The sequence below is a fragment of the Chrysemys picta genome, chromosome 7 (assembly GCF_011386835.1).
Source record: "Chrysemys picta bellii isolate R12L10 chromosome 7, ASM1138683v2, whole genome shotgun sequence".
In the NCBI taxonomy this organism is placed as follows: domain Eukaryota; kingdom Metazoa; phylum Chordata; order Testudines; family Emydidae; genus Chrysemys; species Chrysemys picta.
Window position 1 is genome coordinate 83,724,584 of NC_088797.1, and position 24,649 is coordinate 83,749,232.

At 38.7% G+C, this 24,649-nt stretch overlaps 2 protein-coding genes across 18 annotated transcripts in view; one reads left to right on the plus strand and one right to left on the minus strand.

The window, feature by feature from the left end:
* Window positions 1-24,649, minus strand: part of CTNNA3 (catenin alpha 3) — a 939,042-nt gene that overhangs the window by 515,379 nt on the left and 399,014 nt on the right. For 12 of the 17 annotated variants that reach the window (XR_010589482.1, XM_065553430.1, XM_065553429.1 and 9 more), the window contains one exon: window positions 7,829-7,882. The exons of the other annotated variants lie outside the window; for them this stretch is intronic. Coding sequence is in view for 11 of the 12 variants with exons in the window: in XM_065553430.1 (XP_065409502.1) it covers window positions 7,829-7,882 (54 nt within the window). In the remaining variant the exon portion in view is untranslated. The remainder of the gene's footprint in view (window positions 1-7,828; window positions 7,883-24,649) is intronic. 17 annotated transcript variants of the gene reach the window in all.
* LRRTM3 (leucine rich repeat transmembrane neuronal 3) overlaps window positions 10,171-24,649 on the plus strand; it is a 141,802-nt gene continuing 127,323 nt past the window's right edge. The window contains exons 1-2 of the mRNA XM_008163053.3: window positions 10,171-10,709; window positions 11,020-12,551. Coding sequence (XP_008161275.2) covers window positions 10,706-10,709; window positions 11,020-12,551 — 1,536 coding nt within the window. The 5' untranslated portion in view covers window positions 10,171-10,705. The remainder of the gene's footprint in view (window positions 10,710-11,019; window positions 12,552-24,649) is intronic.

Here is a 24,649-nt window from a genome sequence, read left to right on the forward strand (position 1 = left end):
GGTCCTTGCAGTAAAAACCAATAATCAGAAATCATACTTAAAAAAGATCCATCATCTGCCTAAATTCTTGCAATCTATTAGAATTGCCTGGTGCCAGCCCACTAGGTTAATCAGCATCAATGGAAATATGTGCCAAGCAAAATAAGAGTATATAGAATTTACAGGGGCATTTTCTTAAATAGTCATCTTTTGACTACAATGTAAAACATTGTACTAAATATATACATGAAAAAAAGTTTGGTATGAATTTTCCCCTCTCTGTCTCCCTCCCAGCCCCCCACCCCCCAGACAGGGGCGGCTCTAGGCACCAGCAAAGCAAGCATGTGCTTGGGGCAGCCCATTTGCAGGGGCGGCAGGAATCCAGCATGAGAGCTGAGAACCAACAGGGGGCCCTGGGAGCTGTAGTTCCTTGGTTAGCTCCCTGCCTATAGAGCCAGCCCTGGAGCAGGGAAAGAACTACATTTCCCAGCATTCCCTTGGCCACTACCAACAGGAAAGAGGGGGAGGGAGTGAGGTAGCTGAGACCTCATGCTACAGCCTGCTTTGAATGGAGAGCTGCACTGTGAAGGTAGGGATACCATATTTTAACATTCAAAAAATAGGACACTCCACGGGGAGGGAGGGTAGCCCCACCCTGCCACCATCCACTCCCTCCAACTGCCCCCCACAGAAACCCCAACCCATCCAACCCCCCTGCTCCCTGTCCCCTGATCACCCCCTCCCGGGACCCATGCCCCTAACTGCCCCCCAGGATCCCACCCCCTATCTAAGCCCCACTGGTCCTTGTCCCCTGATTGCCCCCTTCCGGGACCCCACCCCCTATCTAAGCCTCCCTTCTCCTTGTCCCCAACTGCCCCCTCCAGAGACCCCCCCACAAGTTCCCCCCAGGACCCCACCCCCTACCTATCCCCTGACAAACCTCTGGGACTCCCATGCCTATCCAACTGCTGCCTGTCCCCTTGACTGCCCCCCCCCCCAAACCTCCACCCCATCCAACCGCCCTGCTCCCTTACCGTGCCACTCAGACCAGCGTGTCTGGCTTCGCGCAGTGCCAGACATGCTGCTGCATACATGCTGCCATGTCCCCTGCGGAGCCACAGCCCCCTCTCCCCTCCCCCCCAGCACCTGCCTTCCAGATTTGAACACCTCAAAATTCAGGAGTGCTCAAGCTCAGTTTGGGCAGCTGTTACTTCATTTCTCCCAGATCAAATATACTGATCCACTGTAACTTGCTGTAGAAAAAGTAGGATAAAATTGAGCAAGAAATGCTTCCCAGTGGTTATTAGGACTGGAATTGCTATTTTCAACAGCCATTGCCTTTTTTTGTTTGTTTGTTTGTTTGTTTGTTTGTTTGTTTAAAAGGAAGACAGTGATATCGCATTGGCAAATTCCCCATAGAAAGAAAGAGTGGAACAAAAGAATAATAAAGGCACCTCAACTTTTCCTCATTTATGGAGGACAGTCTTATAATATGCATCCAGATATTCTCCAATCACACAAGGTGAAAATTGTTTCACTTTACTGCAGTTCTGTAACCATATGGGAACCAATCCTGTCTGTGTTCCGTGCACATCTAAAATTCCTGCTGAATGACCTGCCCTGGGAGCGAGTTACCAGTGACCCAGGGCTGAGGCGGAAGGAGGGTGCAGGTGGGGGGGGGGGGAGAGCCCAGGGCTGGGGCAGCAGGAGGTGTGTGTGTGGGGCAATGGTGGGGGGGGTAGGGGGAGCCCAGGGCTGAGACGGCAGGGGGGGTGCGAGTGGGGGGGGTGAGAGTCCAGGGCTGGGGTGACAGGGGGGTGCGGGTCGGGGGGGGAGAGCCCAGGGCTGGGGCAGCAAGGGGGTGCGGATGGTGGGGGAGAGCCCAGGGTTTGGGCGTCAGGGGGGTGCGGCGAGGAGCCCAGGGCTGGGACAGGGGAGGGGCAGCCAAAAATTTTTTTGCTTGGAGCGGCAAAAAACCTAGAGCCGGCCCTGCCCCCAGAGCAGCTTTTTTTGCTACAAGATCAGTGTTTGAAGTTTACCAGCAATAAGTTCATTTTCACAAACACATGGTGCTATATATGTTTAGAGTCCAGCTGGACCACTAGGAACCACTGCATCACCTGAGACACTAAAAATCTTCCTACTGAGTCGGTAGTTGATGACCAGGCATGCAGGCCAGTAAAATGCTTTCTACAAATAAAATCACATGTGAAACGACTAGAGTGGGGTAACATTTTTTAGCTGAAACTTTTTTCCACCAAAGAATGCAAATTTGGTCCAACAAAAACATTTTACAAATTTGTGTCAAATTCACCACATTGTTTTGCCAAAAAAACAATTTTTATTTTTTTTTACATTTTGATTCTTCATTCAAAACAACTTTTCATTTTGAAGCTTACTTCAACTGAACTTTAAAAGCTCAACAAAGAAATAAAAAGTTTTGTAACAGGTAAAATTTTTCTTCAACTTTTTGACTCACCAAAAATTTAGAAAAATATTTGTTTTAGGTTAACTTGAAAAAATATTCTCCCTCGGGTTTTTGATATGTCCAGTGAACCAACAAAATCAGTTATTTGCAGAGCTCTGGAATTGACACTTGACTGAGAAGGCCACAACCAGACTCAAATTTTGTGACAAAAAGTAAATATCCTGAGCAACAGCTCTTACTGGTGACTTTTCCCAAAACTGGATACATTTTGTTTCCCCCAAATATGCAAAAGATGTTATGGTGTCCTTTGAAATTAAGGCTTTCTACTATAAAGAATGGCTGTAGATTAAATCAGTCTCTGCCACATCTCTCTCACGTTACTGCCTGCACAGTGGGGTGGAGTGTAAAGTATCTGGTCTTTAAATAAACACTTCTACAATAAATTTAATGAAACTAACACTTTTGAGCACCCAATACTGAATGACAAAGATCACAATATTTATGCTATCCAAGTTTGTTCAAGAACATCCATATAATTTCCCCTTAAGGATGATCTATAAAATAACTTCCGAGAGTCTTCCTTCATGCATGGATGTATCTGTTGAGTTAACATATGCTCACTTGACTTTAAATCATGTAGGAACAGACGTACATTGAAATTGCCAGATCAGATCAGTCCATCTCTTCCATTTACCTATCAGATGGGCCAGTTTCAGATATTTCCGGGGGAAATGCAAAAAACAAAACAAAACACCTCTCCCCCCGCAAAAAAACAAAACAAAAAAAAACAAAAACAAAAAAACAACAACAACAACTGGTAGTGGAAAACGATGCACTAACATACCCATAGGATTTTTTTTCTAATGCCCAACAGATATTCTCCGAAGCACAAGTTATATACTTTAACTATTGTTACCCTATCTAAATAACTCCTTATACATCTAGGGCTAGATTGAGGCTTTTAATCACATCATCTCAGCAGGGGAATACTCACTCTCAGTGGTGAGGAGTGAGCAATCTGTTCTATCAATTAGGATGGAGCAAATTGTTCTCCCATACCTGCCCTGATCTTCAGGCCAATGCAAAGGTGGCGGGGGGGAGAAACAGTCATCCTGCCTTATTCTCCACTCAACTTGACCCCCTTTTTGGCACTTTGTTCTTCAGAGAGAATAGGAATGAGCAGTTTTTGTGCTCCTGTCAGTACACAGGATTGCTACTGTATTTATTACTATGACATTATATTACATTACAATATGTTATATGAAAGTTGATGGGAGTTAGACACCTAACTCACAAAGATAATTTTGTGAATCCCACTAGAGACCTAGCTACATCTTTAAGCTTCTAAATACCTTTGTAAACTTGGCTTTTGGTTTCAAAGATATTTTGTGGCAATGAGTTCCACACATTGTGTACAAACACTTGTGTGTGAACTGCCTTCGATTTTTATAGGATTTAAAGGAAGCTACGTTTTTGGCTAGGTCTACACTATGGGGGGGGTCGACCTAAGATACGCAACTTCAGCTACGTGAATACGTAGCTGAAGTTGCGTATTTTAGGTCGACTTACCTGGCTGTGAGGACGGCGGCGAGTCGACCACTGCCGCTCCACCATCGACTCCGCTTCCGCCTCTTGCTGCGGTGGATTTCCGGAGTCGACAGCAGAGCGATCAGAGATCAATTTTATCACATCTTCACTAGACGCGATAAATCGATCCCCAATAGATCCGGCGGGTAGTGAAGACGTGCCCTTTGTGCCTATAACAAAAAAGTTATACAAATTCTAGTATTAACATGTGATTGATCTTTATATGAACACAGCATTCTTCCCTGATATCCTTTCTAATTATGCCAACTAAATTATGCCCATTTATCTGAAAAGTTTAATGTGCCTCCCTATGTTTTTTGTTGCAAGTTATAATTTGTATACTGATATGACAAACTTGGCGTTAAGATGGGAGTATTAAAGGTGAGAATAAAATGAAAAAATGAAAAACTGCAAAAAAATATTTCTATCCATCCTCTTAATAGTGTTAGAGGAATAAATGGAAGTGATATTATTAGAAACGGCCAATTAGAAACTAGTACATCAGAGATTTGACTATTTTAGATTGTAATATATGGCAAGACAATATCATTTGTTACTTCTTGTTTCCTTTAATTGGGTTCTGTATTTTACTTGTTTCCCTGTATACTGGATAAATAAAATGACAACATCAGTTTTAATAAACCAAAATAAATCTGCAAAGACTAAAGTTTTTATTTTTAAATGAATTAGACTGGGAGTCTGTTTTCGTATAAGACAATTAGCTATATATTGTACTTTAGTTTAATTGCATGGAATTAAACAGTTGAAAAACAATCTAGATAATTTTCTTGGACAGACACGACCTCAAAGGATGACAAGCTACAAGTCATTTAAACCACACATCGTTTCTTCAAAGCTTGTTTACCATATACTGTATGTTAACAGAGAAAGGGTAGAAAGGAATGGCAATATTGGATAGCTACTAAAGAAAGCTCTACACCAGCTTGTTTCTTTATTTTTTAACCAAAATGCTCTTGTATGTCCTAAGCATCTAATAAAACAGTGACACTTAAGGCTATGTTAAAAACAGTTGATGAGCTAATTAACTAACCATGGCTGTTGGTATAATTAAGATCCTCAGATCCTATTCCAAAAACACCAGCTACTATAACTAGAATATCTAGCAACCACTGTAGCTATGATAATTGGAAAAGGCTTGGTTGAATTATTAAAGACTACAGAAAGTCAATAAAATTCACTTTGATGAGACAGAACAAATATTTTCTGCAGGAAAATGCCAAAAAGATAGAATAAGGTTGGAGCCAAGGAAGGAGGTGACTAACAAGGCAAATATAACCATCTGAATAGATCATTTTAATGTTAGTCACAGTGTGAATGAACATAATTATATGCCTCTTTTCTGTGTTCATGTTTTTCTCTTTCAACTGCAAATCTACTCAACTGTCATGTGTAGTTCTCAAGATGTTACTAATACTTTGTGTGGTAACAGATTATTCTGCCAATCTGTGGGCTTTGTAAATGACATAACCTAGCAGTTCAAAAGTACCAAAGCTCGAGGATGTGTAAGGGTTTTAATATGGCCAGATTGGAGCATTTTTTCTCTTTACAGTTTTTAAGGAATAAATGGATACAAAGAGAAATTGAAACTGATTTTAAAATATTTTGATAGGCTAAATGAAATTGAGATATACTGCGCTCTAATTGCTTGCACCTGTATGTCTGTTTATGTGGAAGAGCAATTAAATGACTAAAAGACCTTGTAGATCAAACTAACAAGTGGTTTGGAACTAGAAAAGATAATTGTTTCTACCTACTAATTTAGAGGCTGATTCAAATTAGTGCTGAGCATCTACAACTCCCATTGAAGTCAATGGGAGTTTCAGATATAGAACACCTCCCAGGAATAGACTTAGGGACCAGTCCATCAGTCCTTACTCAGGCAAAACACCTATAGAAGTCAAGAAATGAGAAAAGCTCACAGAATTTAGCCCTTGGTTTACCTGAAACCTTTCACTCTGTTCCAAACAATTAGATATCACTTTCCTTATGTGAAGGAGGTAATAGATATAAATATTTATTTCAAATCACCTATCTCAAATTCTGTACTGGTACAATACACTATAACATACAACACTAAAATATAATCATTGTATCATATAGCATGACCCCAAAAGCACCCCAACATCTCCCAGACTACCCCAGGAATCCACCTACCATAAAATACTGGCCTCCCCCATCAATTATTTCAAATCCATCAAACGATCTATCAGGAAAAGCCCAAGGAAAAAGTGGACACTTGCAGTTTGGATTTCCATCTAAGCCCTTATAACAAGATCATCACCAGGGCCTGAAGGGCATCAAGGACACAATTAGTAAGGCAGTGGTGAGTGCAGTCCAGAGCATGGAACCCCTTATGAGAAACATCCTTCCACTAGCCACCTTCTTTGTACACTGGGAGCTGCTAGAGCACCACTTCTGATCACATCAGTGAGGCAAGAGATGCCATACAAATTGTTTATGGCTGTATATGTGAAAACCAACACCTTAAACCCCACCCAGATACAAAACAGAAGCCAGTGCCCTACTGACTACAGAGCAGTGGTGTGACGTGCTCTCACTAATGTGCTCTCTCTATATATATTAATTCCTATTCAATAATTGTTGAATTCTGCCTCAACTGTTCACACTAAGAAGTATTTTACTCTGTAAGCAGCCCCTTGCAGAGTCAGATTCTTCTCAGCTTGAATTATGGTGGCAGAGTCAGGTTCTAAATGGGCAGCCACATTAAACATAACTGGATACAATTTCAAATAGGGATTAATGGTCAGTAGAATACACAGAGCCAACATCAGGGACTTGTGACATTGAGGAGAATAAAGCAAACAGGAAAAACAAAATATATTAGCACTATAAAGAACACTTCATCCAAGTAGTATCAATGAAACTCACAAACTGACCCCACCAACTCTATCACCACGATCATTCTATTTCTATTCATAGAACCTGAATTCATTATGGTCCCCCACTAATTGGGAGGACTATCTGGAATATATAGTGTGGGAAACATAGAAAACTGAGGTGGAAGATAGAAATGGGCCATTCTGTGCAATCTTTCCACTAGAGGTGGAGGAAAAATGGTATATATTTTCTGCACAAATTTCTAAACAAAATAAAAAACAAATAATTTTCTGTGGAATTTTGGGGGATTTTCAAAACGGGGGCTGGATTTCTTTGTCCTACTGTCCTCTGAAAGAAAGAAGTCCTGAGATGAATGGGAAATGTCACTTTTGATAACCTAAGAATCAAGGAAATGGTATATAATTAAAAAGAAAAATTCTGTATCTTTATATTTAAACTAGTGATTCTGATATATAACAAAACTTGTTTATTACTATGTCCTCACCTTGGATATTGTATTCATTTGGGGTCACTCTATCTCAGAAAAGATTCAACAGAAATAAAAGAACCCGAGAGGTGGGTGATGCAAATGACTAGGGACATCAAGGGACCTCTGTATAGAGATTTTCAAAATACTGTGACTGTTCAATTCAGAGAAAAGACAAATAAGATGGGACATGATAGAGGTATGGAAAATAATGAATGTTACAGGCAAAGCCAAACGTTCTCCTATTTGCTTTTTCCTTATATCAAAGGTAAATGTCACTAACCCCATTTCACAGATTGAGCAATAGAGACTCAGCGGTGGTAAGTGACATGCCCAAGGTCACAAAGCAAGTCTGCGCTAGCAGCAAGATTAATGCAGTGTTTATGGCTCCCACTCCCATGCCTAATTCACTAGACCACACTTTTTGCCAACTGTCTCACCCATATAGTGGGGATTTCACCTCACCCAAAAGGAGTTCCTGAACTGACCTCACACAGATGATGATGATTCATTGCCTGCATCATATGGCTAGAAAGCGTTATCTGGAAAGGCAAGAAGCAAGTGCACATTAAATGTCTAATAGGTAACAGTCTGAAGCACTCTGGCCCAATCCCTTAGCCACAACACTGATGAAATGGAAAGTATGTGGAAACATAATGTATGTCTATGCTTCATGTTTTCACAGGGGCAACTGTAGAAGTTTCAACAGCCTCAGGGAATCCCACACAGGGTCGCCGAGAGCAAAAGTTTGCGTCCGATTCTTTTCTCACTGTTTTGTAAATTGGGAGGTAACTCCATTGACATCAGTTTCACCATATACCATTGTATAACAAGTGCCAATGAGATGTGAAGCAGGACAATCATGTACAAATTCTCAGGTGCTTTCATAGCTAAGATATATTCAGGACTTCAGTTAAAGCCTCCTGATTTTCAAAGTTTATAATTTGGCTGTAAAAATGTTATGCTGTGCTGAAACTTGGAATATAAAGTCTTATGCTGGAAGTGATTTTTGTTGCACAATTTAAACAAAATCTGTTCAGCTGTCTGAAGACACAGAAATGCAAGTGAAGAAAAAGTGGTTATCAGATACTGGCACTTTTTCTGCTTGTATAATTCAAAAAAGATTCAGTTAAGAAAATTGAACTTGACAAGCAATTAACATCATGTTCCACACTTGCTCTGTTCAGCAATGCCTCATCACTATTTTCTACTTTATAAAGTGAAAATAACAGACTATATCAGGGTGGCAGGGCCCTTTTGTTTGCTCACCCTATTGGCAATCGTTAGAATCATGAAAAAAGCTGCTGAAGTTCTGCTTACTTTTGGTGGCTGAGTCTACTCCTGAACTTAACCAGAGAGATGGGAGTGGTCCCTAAGCAGGAGGACAGAGCAGATTCTGGAGGAAAATGCTTGGGACAGCGAGCTCAGGGGATAAAGCTCTGGTTGGGGTTTATGCTGTCTGATTGGTTTTTGTTATTAGTTACTGATAAAGCCATGCCTAATAAGGGGGCATGTTAGAAAACTACCTCAGGGTTTTCATGTTCTCTTTAGAACCACAGTGTGAAATGTTAGAAAGTTCCCAGTGCACTGGATCACATTTCAAAATGTGGTACGTTTCAGAAGGAATTTTGTTACATGAAGCTGTATGCTTTCATCTGATTGTAAATCACAAGGGGCCACAGCCTGTAGTAAGGCACAAAGTGCAGAGCCACAGTACCCCAATGGATCACTGAAGGTATTCTGCCTCAAAGAGCTCAGAGCTCCCCAGTTGCCATTGGGAGAATGCAATCAGCACCACCCCCTTTAAAGGATGTGTATACTCTTTTGCTCTGGCTAACTCTTGCAGCGGACTGAGCATTGTTCCACCTACTCTCTACCATCTTTCGGACACATTCCTCCTTGAGCAGGAGAATCTGAGTAGCGACCCCTGTGCTATAATTCCATCATATCCTGGCACCGAGCATGCAACGGGAAAGAGGAAGGCTCCACTCCAACAGGTCACACGGGGGGAGGAGGCTCCTTAATCCCATGCAGCGGGGAAGGGGAGGGATGGCGGATTCTTGGTCTCACACATAAGAGTTGGCCACAAATGTATTTATATCTTTATTTTTATGTTATTTAGATTGTACAGAAGTAAAAATCTATTCCTGGGTTTTTTAAATTAAGTTATATGCTTTAAAAGTTCTTTAATTACAATAAATGCACATTAAAAACCTTCCTAAACATGTCTTTACTTAATATGACAAAATCAGTGGGGCCAGATTCCATGTCAAATCTATTTGGTTCGTTTGCTCACAGGACTATGTTTTTAACTAAATCCAGCTTGTGTTTAAAATAGTTAATATTGTGATAACAAGTTATGAAATAAAATGAACCTGAGACTTTTATCCCCAACCTCCTTTCCACTGTGATTTTTTTTAAAAAAGGCAAAAGGCAAAATTATAGCCTAAAAATATTTGTCATGATATAGTCTATCCTTGTTAAAATGCTGGAATACAGGCACACTAAGTAGTTGATGCTGCATTAAAAAGTAGTGAGTTATTGTGAAAACCGTGTGTGTGTGTGTGTGTGTGTGTGTGTGTGTGTGTGTGTGTGTGTGTGTGTGTGTGTTTTAAAAATCTTTGACAGAATCAAAAGAGACAGAGGATTTGAAATAGTCTGAAATTTGCGTTAGTTCACACTGAAGCTGACCACTCCACTCTCATTTAGTTACCCAGAACAATCACATTTCCCAGCAGAGTTTACTCATTTGCAAGATAAAAGAAAGACATTTCTGCACATGCCCATAATATTCTTCACCACTGGGGGCAGCTATACATAAGACTGCATTCACTGAAACCAAAGCAACAGTCGGAGGAGCTTTCAGAATGACAGTATGCAGAAGTGAACAGAGCTTGTTCATTGTACAGTGTTATTCTGTTATTCTGTGCTCCAAAGCAGCTTCATAGCTGGATCGGGTGCTAACTACAATAACTGCTGTACTATGGAATACAGATATGTGAATTCAGATAGCTAATTGTTGCTTGGAGGAATCTATCATGCTTTCACATAGAGAGAGATTTTAAAAGCCAGGTTTCTAACTGTAAAGATGCAAAACCGTAATATCCATGAAGATCCTATTACCTAGGAAGAATCTGACATTTTGCTGTGAATGGTGTGTTGGGATTTATTTATTCTTGGAGTGTTCTGCGTGGCTGGCAAAGAATAATGTTCCAAAATCAGTCCATCTCCCAAGGGGTCCAATTTTTCTTCCTGGGTGTCAGCAAGCCCTGACTCACAACAGTGCAGCTGACAGGGACTGTCATGCTTGTGGCACCCTAAGCAAAAACAAAAGACCTAAGGACGACCTTTGAACAACACAAAGGATGGGTATGTTTTTCATTTTTTTTTAAATATATAGCTTGTAGCTTCTGCATAGACCCTGTTTTAATTGTTCTATTGACTTATCTTGATATGATTTAGGATCATAGTTAAAATGTCTATTGATTACATTTATTTAAACTATTTTACAATATTTATAAAGGCATTTTTTTAAATCTGAGTAAAAGAAAATAATGTGCAAAGTAGCTGTCAAGCTAGAAAATTTTTAAATGATTTTTAAAAGAAAGATTCTAAGCATGATTTTAAAAATGACTGATCTTTTGGGGGGATAACTTTTCTAAGTTGTTTTTATTTCCAGGTTTCAATGTAATTAGGCTACTGAGCGGATCAGCTGTAGCCCTGGTAATAGCCCCTACTGTATTACTGACAATGCTTTCTTCTGCTGAACGAGGATGCCCTAAGAGCTGTAGGTGTGAAGGAAAAATGGTATATTGTGAATCTCAGAAATTACAAGAGATACCCTTGACTATATCTGCTGGTTGTTTAGGCTTGTCTCTTCGCTATAACAGTCTCCAAAAACTAAAACATAATCAATTTAAAGGTCTAAATCAGCTCACCTGGCTGTATCTAGACCATAATCACATCAGCAATATTGACGAAAATGCTTTCAATGGAATACGCAGACTAAAAGAGTTGATCCTGAGTTCCAACAGAATCGCATATTTTCTTAATAATACCTTCAGACCTGTGACAAATCTCCGTAACTTGGATCTGTCATACAATCAGCTGCAGTCTCTGGGATCTGAACAGTTCAGGGGCTTAAGGAAGCTGCTGAGTTTACATTTGCGATCCAATTCCCTAAGAACCATCCCTGTTCGAATATTCCAAGATTGTAGGAACCTTGAACTTCTGGACCTGGGTTACAATCGCATCCGAAGTTTAGCAAGGAATGTCTTTGCAGGCATGATCAGGTTGAAGGAGCTTCACCTGGAGCACAATCAGTTTTCTAAGCTCAACCTGGCACTTTTTCCAAGACTTGTCAGCCTTCAAAACCTTTATTTACAGTGGAATAAAATCAGTGTGATAGGACAAACTATGTCCTGGACCTGGAGCTCATTACAAAGGCTTGATTTATCTGGCAATGAAATAGAAGCTTTCAGTGGACCTAGTGTTTTTCAGTGTGTGCCCAATTTACAGCGCCTCAACCTGGATTCAAACAAGCTCACATTTATTGGTCAAGAAATTTTGGATTCTTGGATATCCCTCAATGATATCAGCCTTGCTGGGAATATATGGGAATGCAGCAGAAACATTTGCTCTCTGGTAAACTGGCTAAAAAGTTTTAAAGGGCTGAGGGAAAATACAATTATCTGTGCCAGCCCCAAAGAGCTGCAAGGGGTGAATGTTATTGATGCAGTGAAAAACTACAGCATCTGTGGCAAAAGTACTACAGAGAGGTTTGAATTAGCAAGAGCTCCCCCAAAGCCAACATTTAAACCAAAACTCACCAGGCCTAAACATGACAGCAAGCCTCCTCTGCCCCCAACTATCGGAGCCACCGAATCCAGCTCAGAACTCGAGCACGACACAGAACACATCTCCTTTCATAAAATCATAGCAGGGAGTGTGGCCCTTTTTTTGTCCGTGCTTGTGATCCTGCTGGTAATCTATGTGTCATGGAAGCGTTACCCAGCCAGTATGAAGCAGCTGCAGCAACACTCTCTCATGCGAAGGCACAGGAAAAAAAAAAGACAGTCACTGAAGCAAATGACTCCAACCACACAGGAATTTTATGTAGATTATAAACCTACCAACACTGAAACCAGTGAGATGTTGCTGAATGGAACAGGACCCTGCACGTATAACAAATCAGGCTCCAGGGAATGTGAGGTATGAACCATTGTGATAAAAAAGCTTTTAAAAGCTGGGAAATAGTGGTGCTTTATTGAACTCTAGTGACTATAAAGGGAACATGGGTTTTTTTCACTCTTTTGGCACAGCACTTCCATGTCACTTTTTGGGTACATTCATAATACTGGTCATTTTACTCTCATACATAATCAACTCATTGAAATTTAAATACCACAAATAATGTGAAGCTTCAGCTCTGATTTAATACAATATCTATTGTACAGACCATCTACTGATTTCATTAAAATCTCACTTGTTTTCAAATAGAAAACTTCTTTCATAACTAATCCACCACATCTGCAGTGAGTATGCCTCTGTTTGGGCAGAAAAATGACAACAATGCAAACAAAAATGTTTTGAAGTTCACTTTATGAATCAAAGATGCATTGAATGAGCCAGGTACTATAGCTTCATATAAATTCTACGAGTTGCTTGAGCTTAGAGATGGTGCAGGAACAGCCCTGAAAGAATGCCTGATTTTTGTGCAATATAAGGCATGATCAAATAAGCCAGTGCTAAGTAAAAGTTTCAGGAGATCAGTGTGTGTCACAGAAAGCTAAGAGGAGAGAAAAATACAGGCTTAATAAAGAAAACAGAAAAAAATGTAAAATGCAGTTTACTATACTGTATGAAAATACAAAGAGTTTCTAGAGCTGATAACTACTAATTGAAACCTGTTCATGTGGCTTCATACAAAAGGTGCCAGTGTTTATCCCTTCTTACATCCAGTTGCCTTTCAGAAAGTAGTCAAAAGGCATTCATTAAACCAGGCGCAGAAATTCCTTATTGATGTAATTAGAGGAACACAAATGTGCAGTAGCAAATGCAAGACCACTTCCTGCACACATTTGTTTGGGTGCTCATTAGAAATTCTCTTTTCAAGACTGTCAAAGACATTAATGTGGTTAATCAAACCATTAAATCTGTCATTTTCTTCATTTTTTTATTTGTGGTCTGTGCTCGTTAGAGTATCTGGATGTGCTTTGCACACCACCCATGTTATAGCTAAATGAAGCTTCAAGTATTTAGAAAGCCAATCAGGGTACATTTTAGAAACCCCACAGCAACTGGAAAGAGCTTACAGTGAAAACTGGTTATTCTTTAACTAGAGGAAGAATGCATCCAAATGATCTTTAAAAAAATGACAAATGATTTTTTATCATAACCCTGCTGACATTACAAGAATTCATAGATATTCATTTTTAATGTGAAGTCATTCATCAGTATGTTACTGGACAAACCCAGACGGCTATTTGTAATCTGGATCACTGTCCCTCCCCCTCAAAGTCATTGACAAAATTTTATTGATTACAAAATATACCATCACCCATATATTATAATAAGTTATAACCCTCACATATTAGACAAAGGATCTTTTAAACTCTCTTCTTTCTCATTTTTCAAATAGAACAGCATCATTAAAGAAGCTAATCAGTAATTTCATTATCTCTATTTTGTAACTTGATTTGGCTTAGTAAATTGCACGTCTTTGACCACTTGGGAGGGAATGTTTCTACAGCGCAGTTGCACTGCAGCAGATTAGAAAAAGCAAAATCTTTTAACAGGGTGTTCTTGTAGATTCTTTGCTTACTGGGGAAAAATAATCAAAACAAATCACCTTGAACTATGCTAGATACCATGAAACAAGGTCAGAACGCATCATTTAAACAGCACTAATGCACTTAAGCCCATTTTAGTGTAATAAAACTATTTTCTTTTTTAAGGTCTATAAACAGAAAATAATAGAGAGAGTGGATTATTCATAATATACTGAACCATGTACCATGTAATTCTGGTATCATATATTTACTGAGTGCAAAGAGTCTTACATTCCAACATGATTAATAATGCAGGTGCTTGGTGCACTTTAAACTGTACTGCTGAACATAATGTAATTTTCCCAAGTTGTAGTTTTGAAATTTATATAAAATGTCAGTAAAATGAACACATCTAAGTCCATTAAAGAACTACATTCTCTACCAGCAAACCTTGCCTATGACTGAACTGAAGGATTAGGGTTTGCCAGAAGATTAAAATGCATTACTGTACTTTTGGGCTTCATCAGTGCCTGAAATGGTGACTAACACTATATGCATCCAAAGAGAAAAAACTACATTTACCAAAAAATGAAAGAGTAAAGGAAGCTATTTGGGGGTGATTCATATGCTTCGAAAAATCTATTTTATACAAATAATCCAGGATCATTTCTATATAAAAATATTCAGTACATGATCTAAGGAACTTTGTTTTCTATTTAGTATTTTCTTCATGTATGGTCAGAATGAGGCATTAAAAAAAAGCTTGACACATTTTAAAGTCAACCTTAAAAAATATTTTTAACTCATTCAACATCATATTTCACTGAGGACACAATCTACAATCCCTTCCAGAGGAAAATACACGTAGAAACAAACTGCATTTTTTAAAATCTAGGTGTGTGTTGGTGTGAAAGAAATACAGGCACAAAACTGAGACCAACTATGGTGTCTCTTCAAATACCAGCCACTATTATTACTAAACCATTATTACTAAATTCTTCAGCGTAGATGGTTAAGATAATAATGAAAATTCAACATGTTTATATTAAAGTATAGACATGATTACAAGGGCAATTTATTCACTTATTATATGAAAGATGCCTAATAGTTTATATTTACAGTTTCACATATTTTCAGTGATAAACACAGATGGATGGGTAATTATCACTACAGTTATTTGATAAAGAAAACTGCTGGCTCACTGTGCAGAACATAAAGGCCTATGCCAACAATCCCCAACTGAACAGCTAAGAGGTCTGAGTTGAATAATGGTTATTAAATCCAGTTGTGGTGACAATGGGTTAGAAAATGGTTTAATGTAGCCTCAAACCATGTTATCTACAGATTAAAAATACCATGTTTGAATCTACGTACAGTCCTAGGTTGACCAAACCATGTTACCATTTAGCTGAACAATTTAACAACTGTGTTAAAACCATTTGTTTTAGCTGTCTATACAGCACAATCCTGGTGTCGCAAATCCTAACCGTTTTGATTTCCAGTCCTACAGGATAAATTCCACGGAACTACAGTAAGTTCCGGTTAAAAAGACTCTCCTTTCCTGAAAAACAGGTGGAGGTTTTTTAAGATTCCAGAATGATATGACCCTTCTCATTCTTCCTCAAATATGAGCAAATAACTCTAATCCTGGCCCAGATTTTGCCTTACTTAGGGCACCTTTGTGCCACTCTGTCATAAAGCTACCTTAAACTGCACCACTGGAGGATTTCTCTTATATATAGAGGAATCAACAGGTGTTGTACAGCAACCATAGTCCCTTTTATGCCACCCCACCAGATTGCCAGTGTATGGGCATGGCAGGAGGAAGTGGGTATGGATAGGATTCCTTTATGCGCCAGTGATCTCCAGGTACCCTTAATTTACACCTTGGACTTGAGTAGTGTCAGGACACTCCAGAAACAGGGGAGCGCCAAGGTGGCTTGAAGCCAGTGATGCCTTCTCCCATTCCTCCTCCAAAGAGTGCTCCTTGGCCACAGATCAGAACCTGAGGCCCTTCATTCCAGATATAATGTGCTATATCCCTGGGTATGTCTTCACTTAAAACGCTACGGGGGCACAGCTGCACTACTTCAATATAGACAATACTTATGCCAACAAGAGGGATTCTCCTGTCAGCATAGGAACGCCCACCTCCCCAATTCTTCCATTGAGCTAGCACTGTCTACATGAGGAGTTAGGTCGGTATAACTATGTTTCTAGGAGTGTGGATTTTTCACACACCCCTGAGTCGTAGCTATACGAACTAATTTCCTAGTGTAGGCCAGGCCCCTGTCTACTGTTTTTTTTTTGTTCTCTTTTGTTTTGCAATGTATTTGTATTTTATATTTTTTTAAAGTGATATGAACAGAAGCAAGCACAAAATCAGCACCCCAGAAACCCTAAATAGAGCTGGTGAATCACTGATTTTTCAGTTCAGCCAGCAAACTGAAAAATCAGGGGAAAATATTTGGTTCAGTTCCAAAAATGTTTAGAATTTTCTCACAAATTTGAAAAGTCTATTTCAGGCCAGCAAAGTGTCACAGAGAGAAAGTGGGAACACATCTCCTCTTTTTACAACCTTTAGCCCAGTGGCTAGACACTTGCCAGGGATGTAGAACACCCAGGTTTGAATCCCCAGTCCAGAGCAAGACTTGAATTTAGATTCAAATCTTTTCTTTGCCTGATTCAGAGGAGTGATCTGAATCCACATCTCCTACCTCCTAGATAAGTGACTGAATGATTCTACAGCCTGATAATACTCACTCTCGCTCTCTCTCTCTCTCTCTGGCACAGTGAACATTTAAGTATTTTTTCCAATGTGGAACAGCTTCAACAGGAGAGACTGACCAGAATAGCCTATATTATAGCCTGGTACCCTGGTACAGGGGAGATCTCAGTTCAAGTCCCAGCTCCACTGAATATTTAAGTATTTATACTAAGAAGTGGGACAGTTTCCAAAATAGAGACTGAGAGCAACTCATCCCAGCACAGCTTTTCACCTGGTGGTTAGGTCACCTACCTAGGAGGGAGGAGCTCTGAGTTTAAGTGCCTGCTCCAGAGCAAGAATTCAAACCTTGGTCTCCCACAACCCAAGCAAGGGCTCTAAACATTGGGCTAAAGGTCATAAAGGAAGGGAGAGGCAGAGACAGTGAAGTCCAATATAAAAATGTAATTTTAAAAATGTACTGTATAACTTTCCTGAAAAGACAATTGGATATTTTGACATAGTTTACTACATTCTAATGGTTTGCATAATAGCCACGCAACTCTAGATAAATATTCTTTCAGCTGAATTTCTGTGAAACCATAGTGACATCCAGTGGCAGATTAGATTAATGACAGGTGTCTATTTCAGTTCATACTCACGTTTTAGCTTTAACTTTGTCTTGTGCTATACATAATAGTAGCATATAGTTCCCTTCCAACTCTGTATTATGCTAAGTATTCAACTGCACTGTAATCACATTTATTTCACATTTCTGCATATGAGTCTTAATCTAAATTAATTCAGTGAGTGAATGAAGAAAGTGGCAGCAGTATAAAAATGCTGGCAAGAAATGTGCGGGGCTGTAATTGTTATTACATGTTATTGCATTGCTAGCAACTAATGAAAGGTTCATATACTATAAGAAATGCAAGGTGCAGGCAAGAATTAAATAATTATTATATATTTATAAAGCACCATTAACTAACATCAAGATATCATATAAAATAAACTCAAAACAGAGCAGTACATTCAACATCAAGAAAGAAGAGAAATATTTTAAATGCAATTTTTAAATATTGAAACACTTGATCAGATATCAAATGGAAGGGCATTCAACCAGCTTGATGCCAAATTAGAAAAAACAAAACAAAAAAAAAACGGTACTTGGAAAATGCACATGCTAAAGAAAGCACAACAAGCCAATTATCTGACCAGGAGTGTAAAGCCCATCCAGTAAGATAAACCTGAATTGAATTAACAAAAAAACTAACTTAAAGGTATGAGAGAGCCAAGGTGGGTGAAGCAATACTTTTTTTGTTAGAGCTCTGAGACACTTGAAAGCTTGTGTCTTCTATCAAGAGAAGTTGGTCTAATAAAATAATAACTCACCCACCTTGTCTCTGAAATCCTGGGGCCAACATGTCTACAACAACACTATTAACCAAGGGATGTAAGACTTATTCACTACATAAATGCTTTGCTTGTTAGTCAATGGATATCGAGTAGCTTTGCAATCATTGACTATATAGCCTAACCAAACACTTACTAACCCTAGCCAACACAGAACTGCAGCAATCACTGGAGTAGAGAGCAGCAGTTGTTTAATAAAACTCATAGCAACTCTACCCAAAAAGTAGAAGAAGTTTTTTAACAAGTGGGTGAAACAAGTGGCCTACTGAAGTCAATATAAGCTTTGACATGGACTTCAATGTGGCCCAATCTTTCACCCAGTGTGTCCAATTGAAACTGCAGGAAGAATTTAAGTAAACAGAATTATCTGAGGTTGAAGTTAGCCAGGACACCAGATTCACTACCTATACTGGAAAATACTACAAGCTCTTTAATGGCCAGATGGAGTCAATGGCTTTGATTTTCCATCTCATCTGAAAGATGGCAACTTTAGAGTACAGGGTCCCTTAATCTACTTGAATATTCATTTAACTCTGACTCAGGAACAACACAGAAAACTGTGATGCCGAGTATATACTCAGGTGTTTGTCTTAAGGTGTCCCATTACATTGGTGATTTCATGCCTTGATTTTAATCTCATCTCACCTTGCAAGATCTGATGTTATCACAGAACAAGATTATATGGGTAAAGATTTAAATTTTATCCTCATGCTGACCGGTAGCCAGTATAACTGGTGGCATAATGGTATGACATGAGGGCAATAGGGTGCAGAAAAGTTTAAGTCACATGACTATTCTGAATGGCTTATAAATAGGAAATACATGAATTAAGGATACTATGGCAGTAGCTCTACAGAGAGATGACCAATTGTGGACCAATATTTTAACTAACAGTGCAATTAGAAAACGTCACATCTTAGAAACTAGCACAACCTTGTTAAAGCAATGAGCATGTAGTAGTCACCATCATGAAGTCAGCATTTTCTAACAGTTATTGTGCATTGCCTCTTGGCATATGGCAGCATTTCCTATATTTGTAATAGGTTATAACTGTGGTATAGTCAATACCCATTTTTACCTTACATCTGCCTTAAGTGTGGATAAGAGTTATTTTCTGGAGATGTTACAGATATCTGCATGGAAATCTGGATATGAGCTGATCTGTGAACAATTCAAACATTTTGCATTGAACTATTTTGTTACCTCCTGCATAATGCTTTTTTTAGTATTTCTAGCATTGATGTCATGCTGCTAGTTATGATGAATCAATAAGGATATAATATTATCCCCGCTGTGCTGAGTTTCAGAGGTATTAATTCTGCTGTTAATGTCAAAGTGGCAGGCTGTCAGCCACCACGTATGGGTATGACAAGGATACTCCGTGAAAAGAGCTTTTGAAGTACTTCTATGTCTCTTCCTTAACCACCTATGTCCCAATTAATGCTGGGTAAATCTCCCACTGACTTTCAGTTGGAGTTAAGCATCTAACTGCCCTTTGTGTTTAAAATTCTTACCAGAAAAGTTTGAATTTGGTTGGTGTTTAAGCTTCCTCCACAAGATGGGATTCTTTTCTCTGACAGTCTATGTAAGGCCCATCTAAGCAAGGCTACCTTGCTGAAGGCTTTGGCAAGTCTATCAGAGGTGAGGGACGGCAATTATATCTCAGTGGAATAGTAGATGGCGGAGTGAAAGTCTTCGCTTCAATAAGTGCTTAACATTACATTTCTAAACAAATTAACATAGATAAGAGCCTCTGCTTTTTCCCTGTCCCTTCACCTACTTCTTTGTCCACTCCGCCAAACCTCACTCAATCCCTTGCACTCCATTATTGTCCCACTGGCTCCTGTACTTCCTTCATCCCACCATCCATGCCCTGCCAGTGTTCTCTTCCCATGCATCCAACTCTTCCATATTCTTCCCCCTAACCATTTCTAGGCTGAGCCAGAAAGAGTTATGCATTTCAAGTAAATGTTCAGGACACCATGGGCAAGGTCCTCATCTGCGGTAAATAGTCATAGTTCCATTCACATCTATTTATACCAGCATTTCTGATTTTTGTCAGTCTTTCTAGAAACTCTAAGAACATAAGAATGGCCAACCTGGGTCAGACCAATGAGCTATCCATCCCAGGTTCCTATCTTCTAGTTTGGGATGAGATGCAGCAACATTTCAGGAAAATTGGTTGCTTTTTGGAAAGTGGTTGAAAATAGGATGTACAATGGGAAGATAGTTGCCACCTTATAAAGAGTGGCTACTGATGATTCTCTATATATATTTAAAGTAACTGAGCTTATTTGAGCCTTAGAAAAAAAATTTATTGGGGCTTGATTTAAGTGTTGGACAAAGGTTCAGAAGTTCTTATTTTAACCAAGCTAGTTAGTCCACTATTAATTGCAATCATATCATATTCACCCAAAACATTTAGTGATTATTTGAGAACAGATTTTTTCTCTCTCTCTAAGGCATATCAAGTTCAGTTTAATATTTCAGCACATTAGATTTCTACTGCCATCACAGAATTTACTTACAGTATAATATCCTTCCACGTCACAGTATTATAGCAATATAGTAATATATGAGTCATATCTTCAAAGCAGTGCACCAGGTTCTATTCTGCATTGCCTTATACCAACCAGCTTCTTCTCATTCACACTGTTGTTTACTGAATACAAATACATACCATATATTAGCAATTCACCATTCACAGGTTAGGTTCACATATTGCAGCTGTGATTCACACTGCAATATAATGTCTTTCAATTTTATAATACCAGAGATTCACAGTATACAGTACTGAGTAGGAACTGTGGAATCAGTCCTTAATTGTCTCTACAGCTGTGATTAACTAGTTTTTCTTATTTTTTGTTATTTTTCTATTTGAATTCAGATTAAATATTAAGTGCAAGATCACACTTTACAGTTATTTCTAAGCTACAATGTCAACATTATCATGGGCAAGCAGCAAAATCTACCTGGTAGTATTAATAATACTGTACATTACTATTGCCGCATAGTTTATTTGCCCTTGTTTAAAAAACACTTCCCCTTCACACATGTATGATTTTGGATAGTAAGTTTCTATGTGTTTAAATCAAAATGACCACATAAAAATATGTTTTGTCATGAATAGCCCATAGCTATAAGAACATATGATAAAGGCACATGTGTTTTCCTTTAAATAGAGTCCCACATTAAGGCTTTACAAATTCTAAATCTTCATTATTGGTTTAATGTTCTCAACAACAGAATGTCAAAAATAAAAACAGAGCTGCTAAAGGGGAGTAGTGAGCTCTTTGAAGTAGTATGCATTTGATATTTTCTAGTAAAGCTCTTTTCAGATTGAAGGTTCTGAATTTACTTCCAAACATTTATTTTATAGCTTAAGGAAATCTAAATACAAATACAGTCTCTCAACATTCTGAATTTCTATAACTGATGTTATTGGAGAACATGAAGTTATTTTTAAATAATAAACTATTGCCTCGTTGACCAGAAGGCGGTGACTTTGTAATGAGAAAGGTAACTGTGAACTGCATGTCCTTAAATCATCTGTAGCATAAAGCAGCAGGATTCTGTTGCGGATGTGTTTATGAATGTTTTAATAAGAACACAATCACAGAAATCTCTCTATTGTAAAATGGAAGCTGTCTTTTCTTCACCTACTACAATCTATAAATCAGATGGTCCATTTACAATAGGAATAATCTTTTTGTGGCAGTGTAAAATAATTTTAATAGTAGGTTGAATAATCAAACTTGATACTATGTTTTATTTGGATTTTAATAGTATTTTGAATAAAACCACTCCATATCAGAAACTCTACATAAAATTCTCTGGTTTCTTTCCTCAATCCCACAGAACTAATGATTTATATGGTTTGGTTTCATGTATAAACTGACATGGCAAATACTAAATTTAACAAAGCCAATTTCTTTTAAAGCCTCATCACACTAATTACATCAATCTAGTGTGTAAAATACATTTTTGTCAGTAAAGAACAGAGGACTTCAATTAAATTTAAATCCTTTTTCAGCACTATAAGCTTAGTGGCGCCAAGTCATTAATGAGGTGGTAAAAGAAAATGCTCCTAGATACAGACTCTACTGAGAAATCATTATAAGAATTCATCATTTCCACTTTGTCCATATGCTTAAGAAATTAGCCTATATTCATTGCAATACCCTGTTTATCAAAAAAGGAAGAAGATGCCAAAAGACAAGCGTCCCTAAATGTATACAAAACACTTTCCAAGGGAGGCTGCCTTTCTCTAGCCCCCAGGACTCCCAAAACATCTAATGTGGCATTCTGTCTGACTGCTAGCTGCCTGGAATGGTGGCATTGATTAAAACTCAGACATCCATTGCATGGAGCTCACTGCAGCCTGCCATCAAGCAACATTATTTAAACATTTGTTTGACGCTGAAGTCAGTCACAGCTGCTAAATCTGTGAAACACCCAGCTCCTTCCTCAGGCAGCCAGAAGACATAAGGGCTTCAGTGGGAAGCCATGCTAGCAGATACCCACAGGTAGCAAAACTCTGCCACAGAAGAACATGAGGTTCTTTATGTATGTTTATTCTTTGAACTTGTACAGGGGACGAGGTTTTAAATAGAACAAATGATGTTGTCAAAATTTTACCTTAAGGCAACTGGGAAAAGTTCTGCTCACCAGGTCTGGTCAAAAAAAATTTTTTTCTTCCTTCTTCATCGTAACAGTAGAGATAGGTGGTGGAACATGCTTGAGGCTGCTCTGGGTTAGTTCATTCATAATATCCATGGAAGGATGTGAAAAAAGTAACAATTGCAACCATTAGGGGAACATGTCATATTCCCACCAACAGTTTACTATCTTCTTCCTTTCAATGTGTCAGCAACAGGACTTATTTTCACCCCAGTTCCCCATCCCCAACAATTTTTGAATGCCGTCGTGCCTGTGGGGAGAGCTGTGTTACAGTGGATGAATTCACACTCCCAGGTTAGGTGGATCTACAAAGATTGTTCAGGTCAGGCATATTTTTGCAATACGGTAAAATGTTACCATTCGTTACTTTGTCGGGTTTTTCTGCCTCTTCATAATTTTCATTTCTGAGATATAAAACATTAAAACAGAAAAGATGGAGACTCCAAAGGCTACACATAGATATCAGGAGTACTTGTGGCACCTTAGAGACTAACAAATTTATTTGAGCATAAGCTTTCGTGGGCTACATCCCACTTCTTCGGATGCATAGAATGGAACATATATTGAGGAGATATATCTATATACACACACAAACAGAGAGCATGAACAGGTGGGAGTTGTCTTACCAATTCTGAGAGGCCAATTAAGTAAGAGACACTTCTTATCAACCTGTCTGTACTGGGCTATCTTGATTATCACTTCAAAAGTTTTTTTTTCTCTTACTTAACTGTATCTGAGAGTTTCATTGAGAAATGCAAGTTGGAAAAAGGTGCTTTGGCTATAACCAAATTCAAGCACAGAAGCAAGCAAACTCCCAAGTGCATAACTGTTTTATGTTAACTATGGCTTGAATAGTTAATATACTCAGAATGTTTAATTTCATTTATTGATCACTAATCATTACACCCATCCTCCCTGTAAAAGGACATATACGTACCTTCACAAGCACAGTGCTAACTGGCTCTAGATGCCATCTGTTAGTAGTGACAAGCCCTGGCTTTGAGTGCCTGTGTGGGTAATGTGACCATCTGGTCCACAGAGACGAAAAGGGACCTACAACCATCTCCCACAGATAAATGAGTTGTCCTTTAGCTTAAGTGGTAGAGGCCTGTCCTTTAGAAGGTAAAAGATCCAAGGTTCTTCTGCTTCCAGCTCTGTGCGCAAGTGATTTATATAGTATGTTGCTTCATTATGGCAGAATTTATATACACTCTTCCTTCATTACTGGTTTCTGCCCTGCTCCATGACCCCTTTCCTAATATTAACTATCATACTGGTAACACAGTCAATGTTATGCACCTTTTGGTTTCTATCTTGGGCAGTATCTTTTGTTTCTAGGCCAATACTGTTGATATCCATTAAAACCATTTAGTCCTATGTTGTTTTTTAGTAATTTCTTTAAATGGAGAATTGATATTGTAAGGTTGAAACCTTCGTTTATAGTTTTCAAGTAGAACTACGCTGACTTTGTAATAAGACACATGTGAGCTACAGTGAAACAATTCATTTCCTTAAAGCTAAAATCAAGCAATATTTCCAAAATCCACACCTTCGTTATGAAACCTGTACCACCACGCCACACAAGTTTTACATGAAAAATCATAATAATGTTCAAAGAAGAGTTCTGCACTAGAAATCAATGTCTAGGTTATTGCTGAGTTACTGGCCTTACTGTAACAGCATTCTGATTAGTTTAGAAGAAGGCATTTGATTTCCTAAATCCACTCTGTATTTTGATAGTA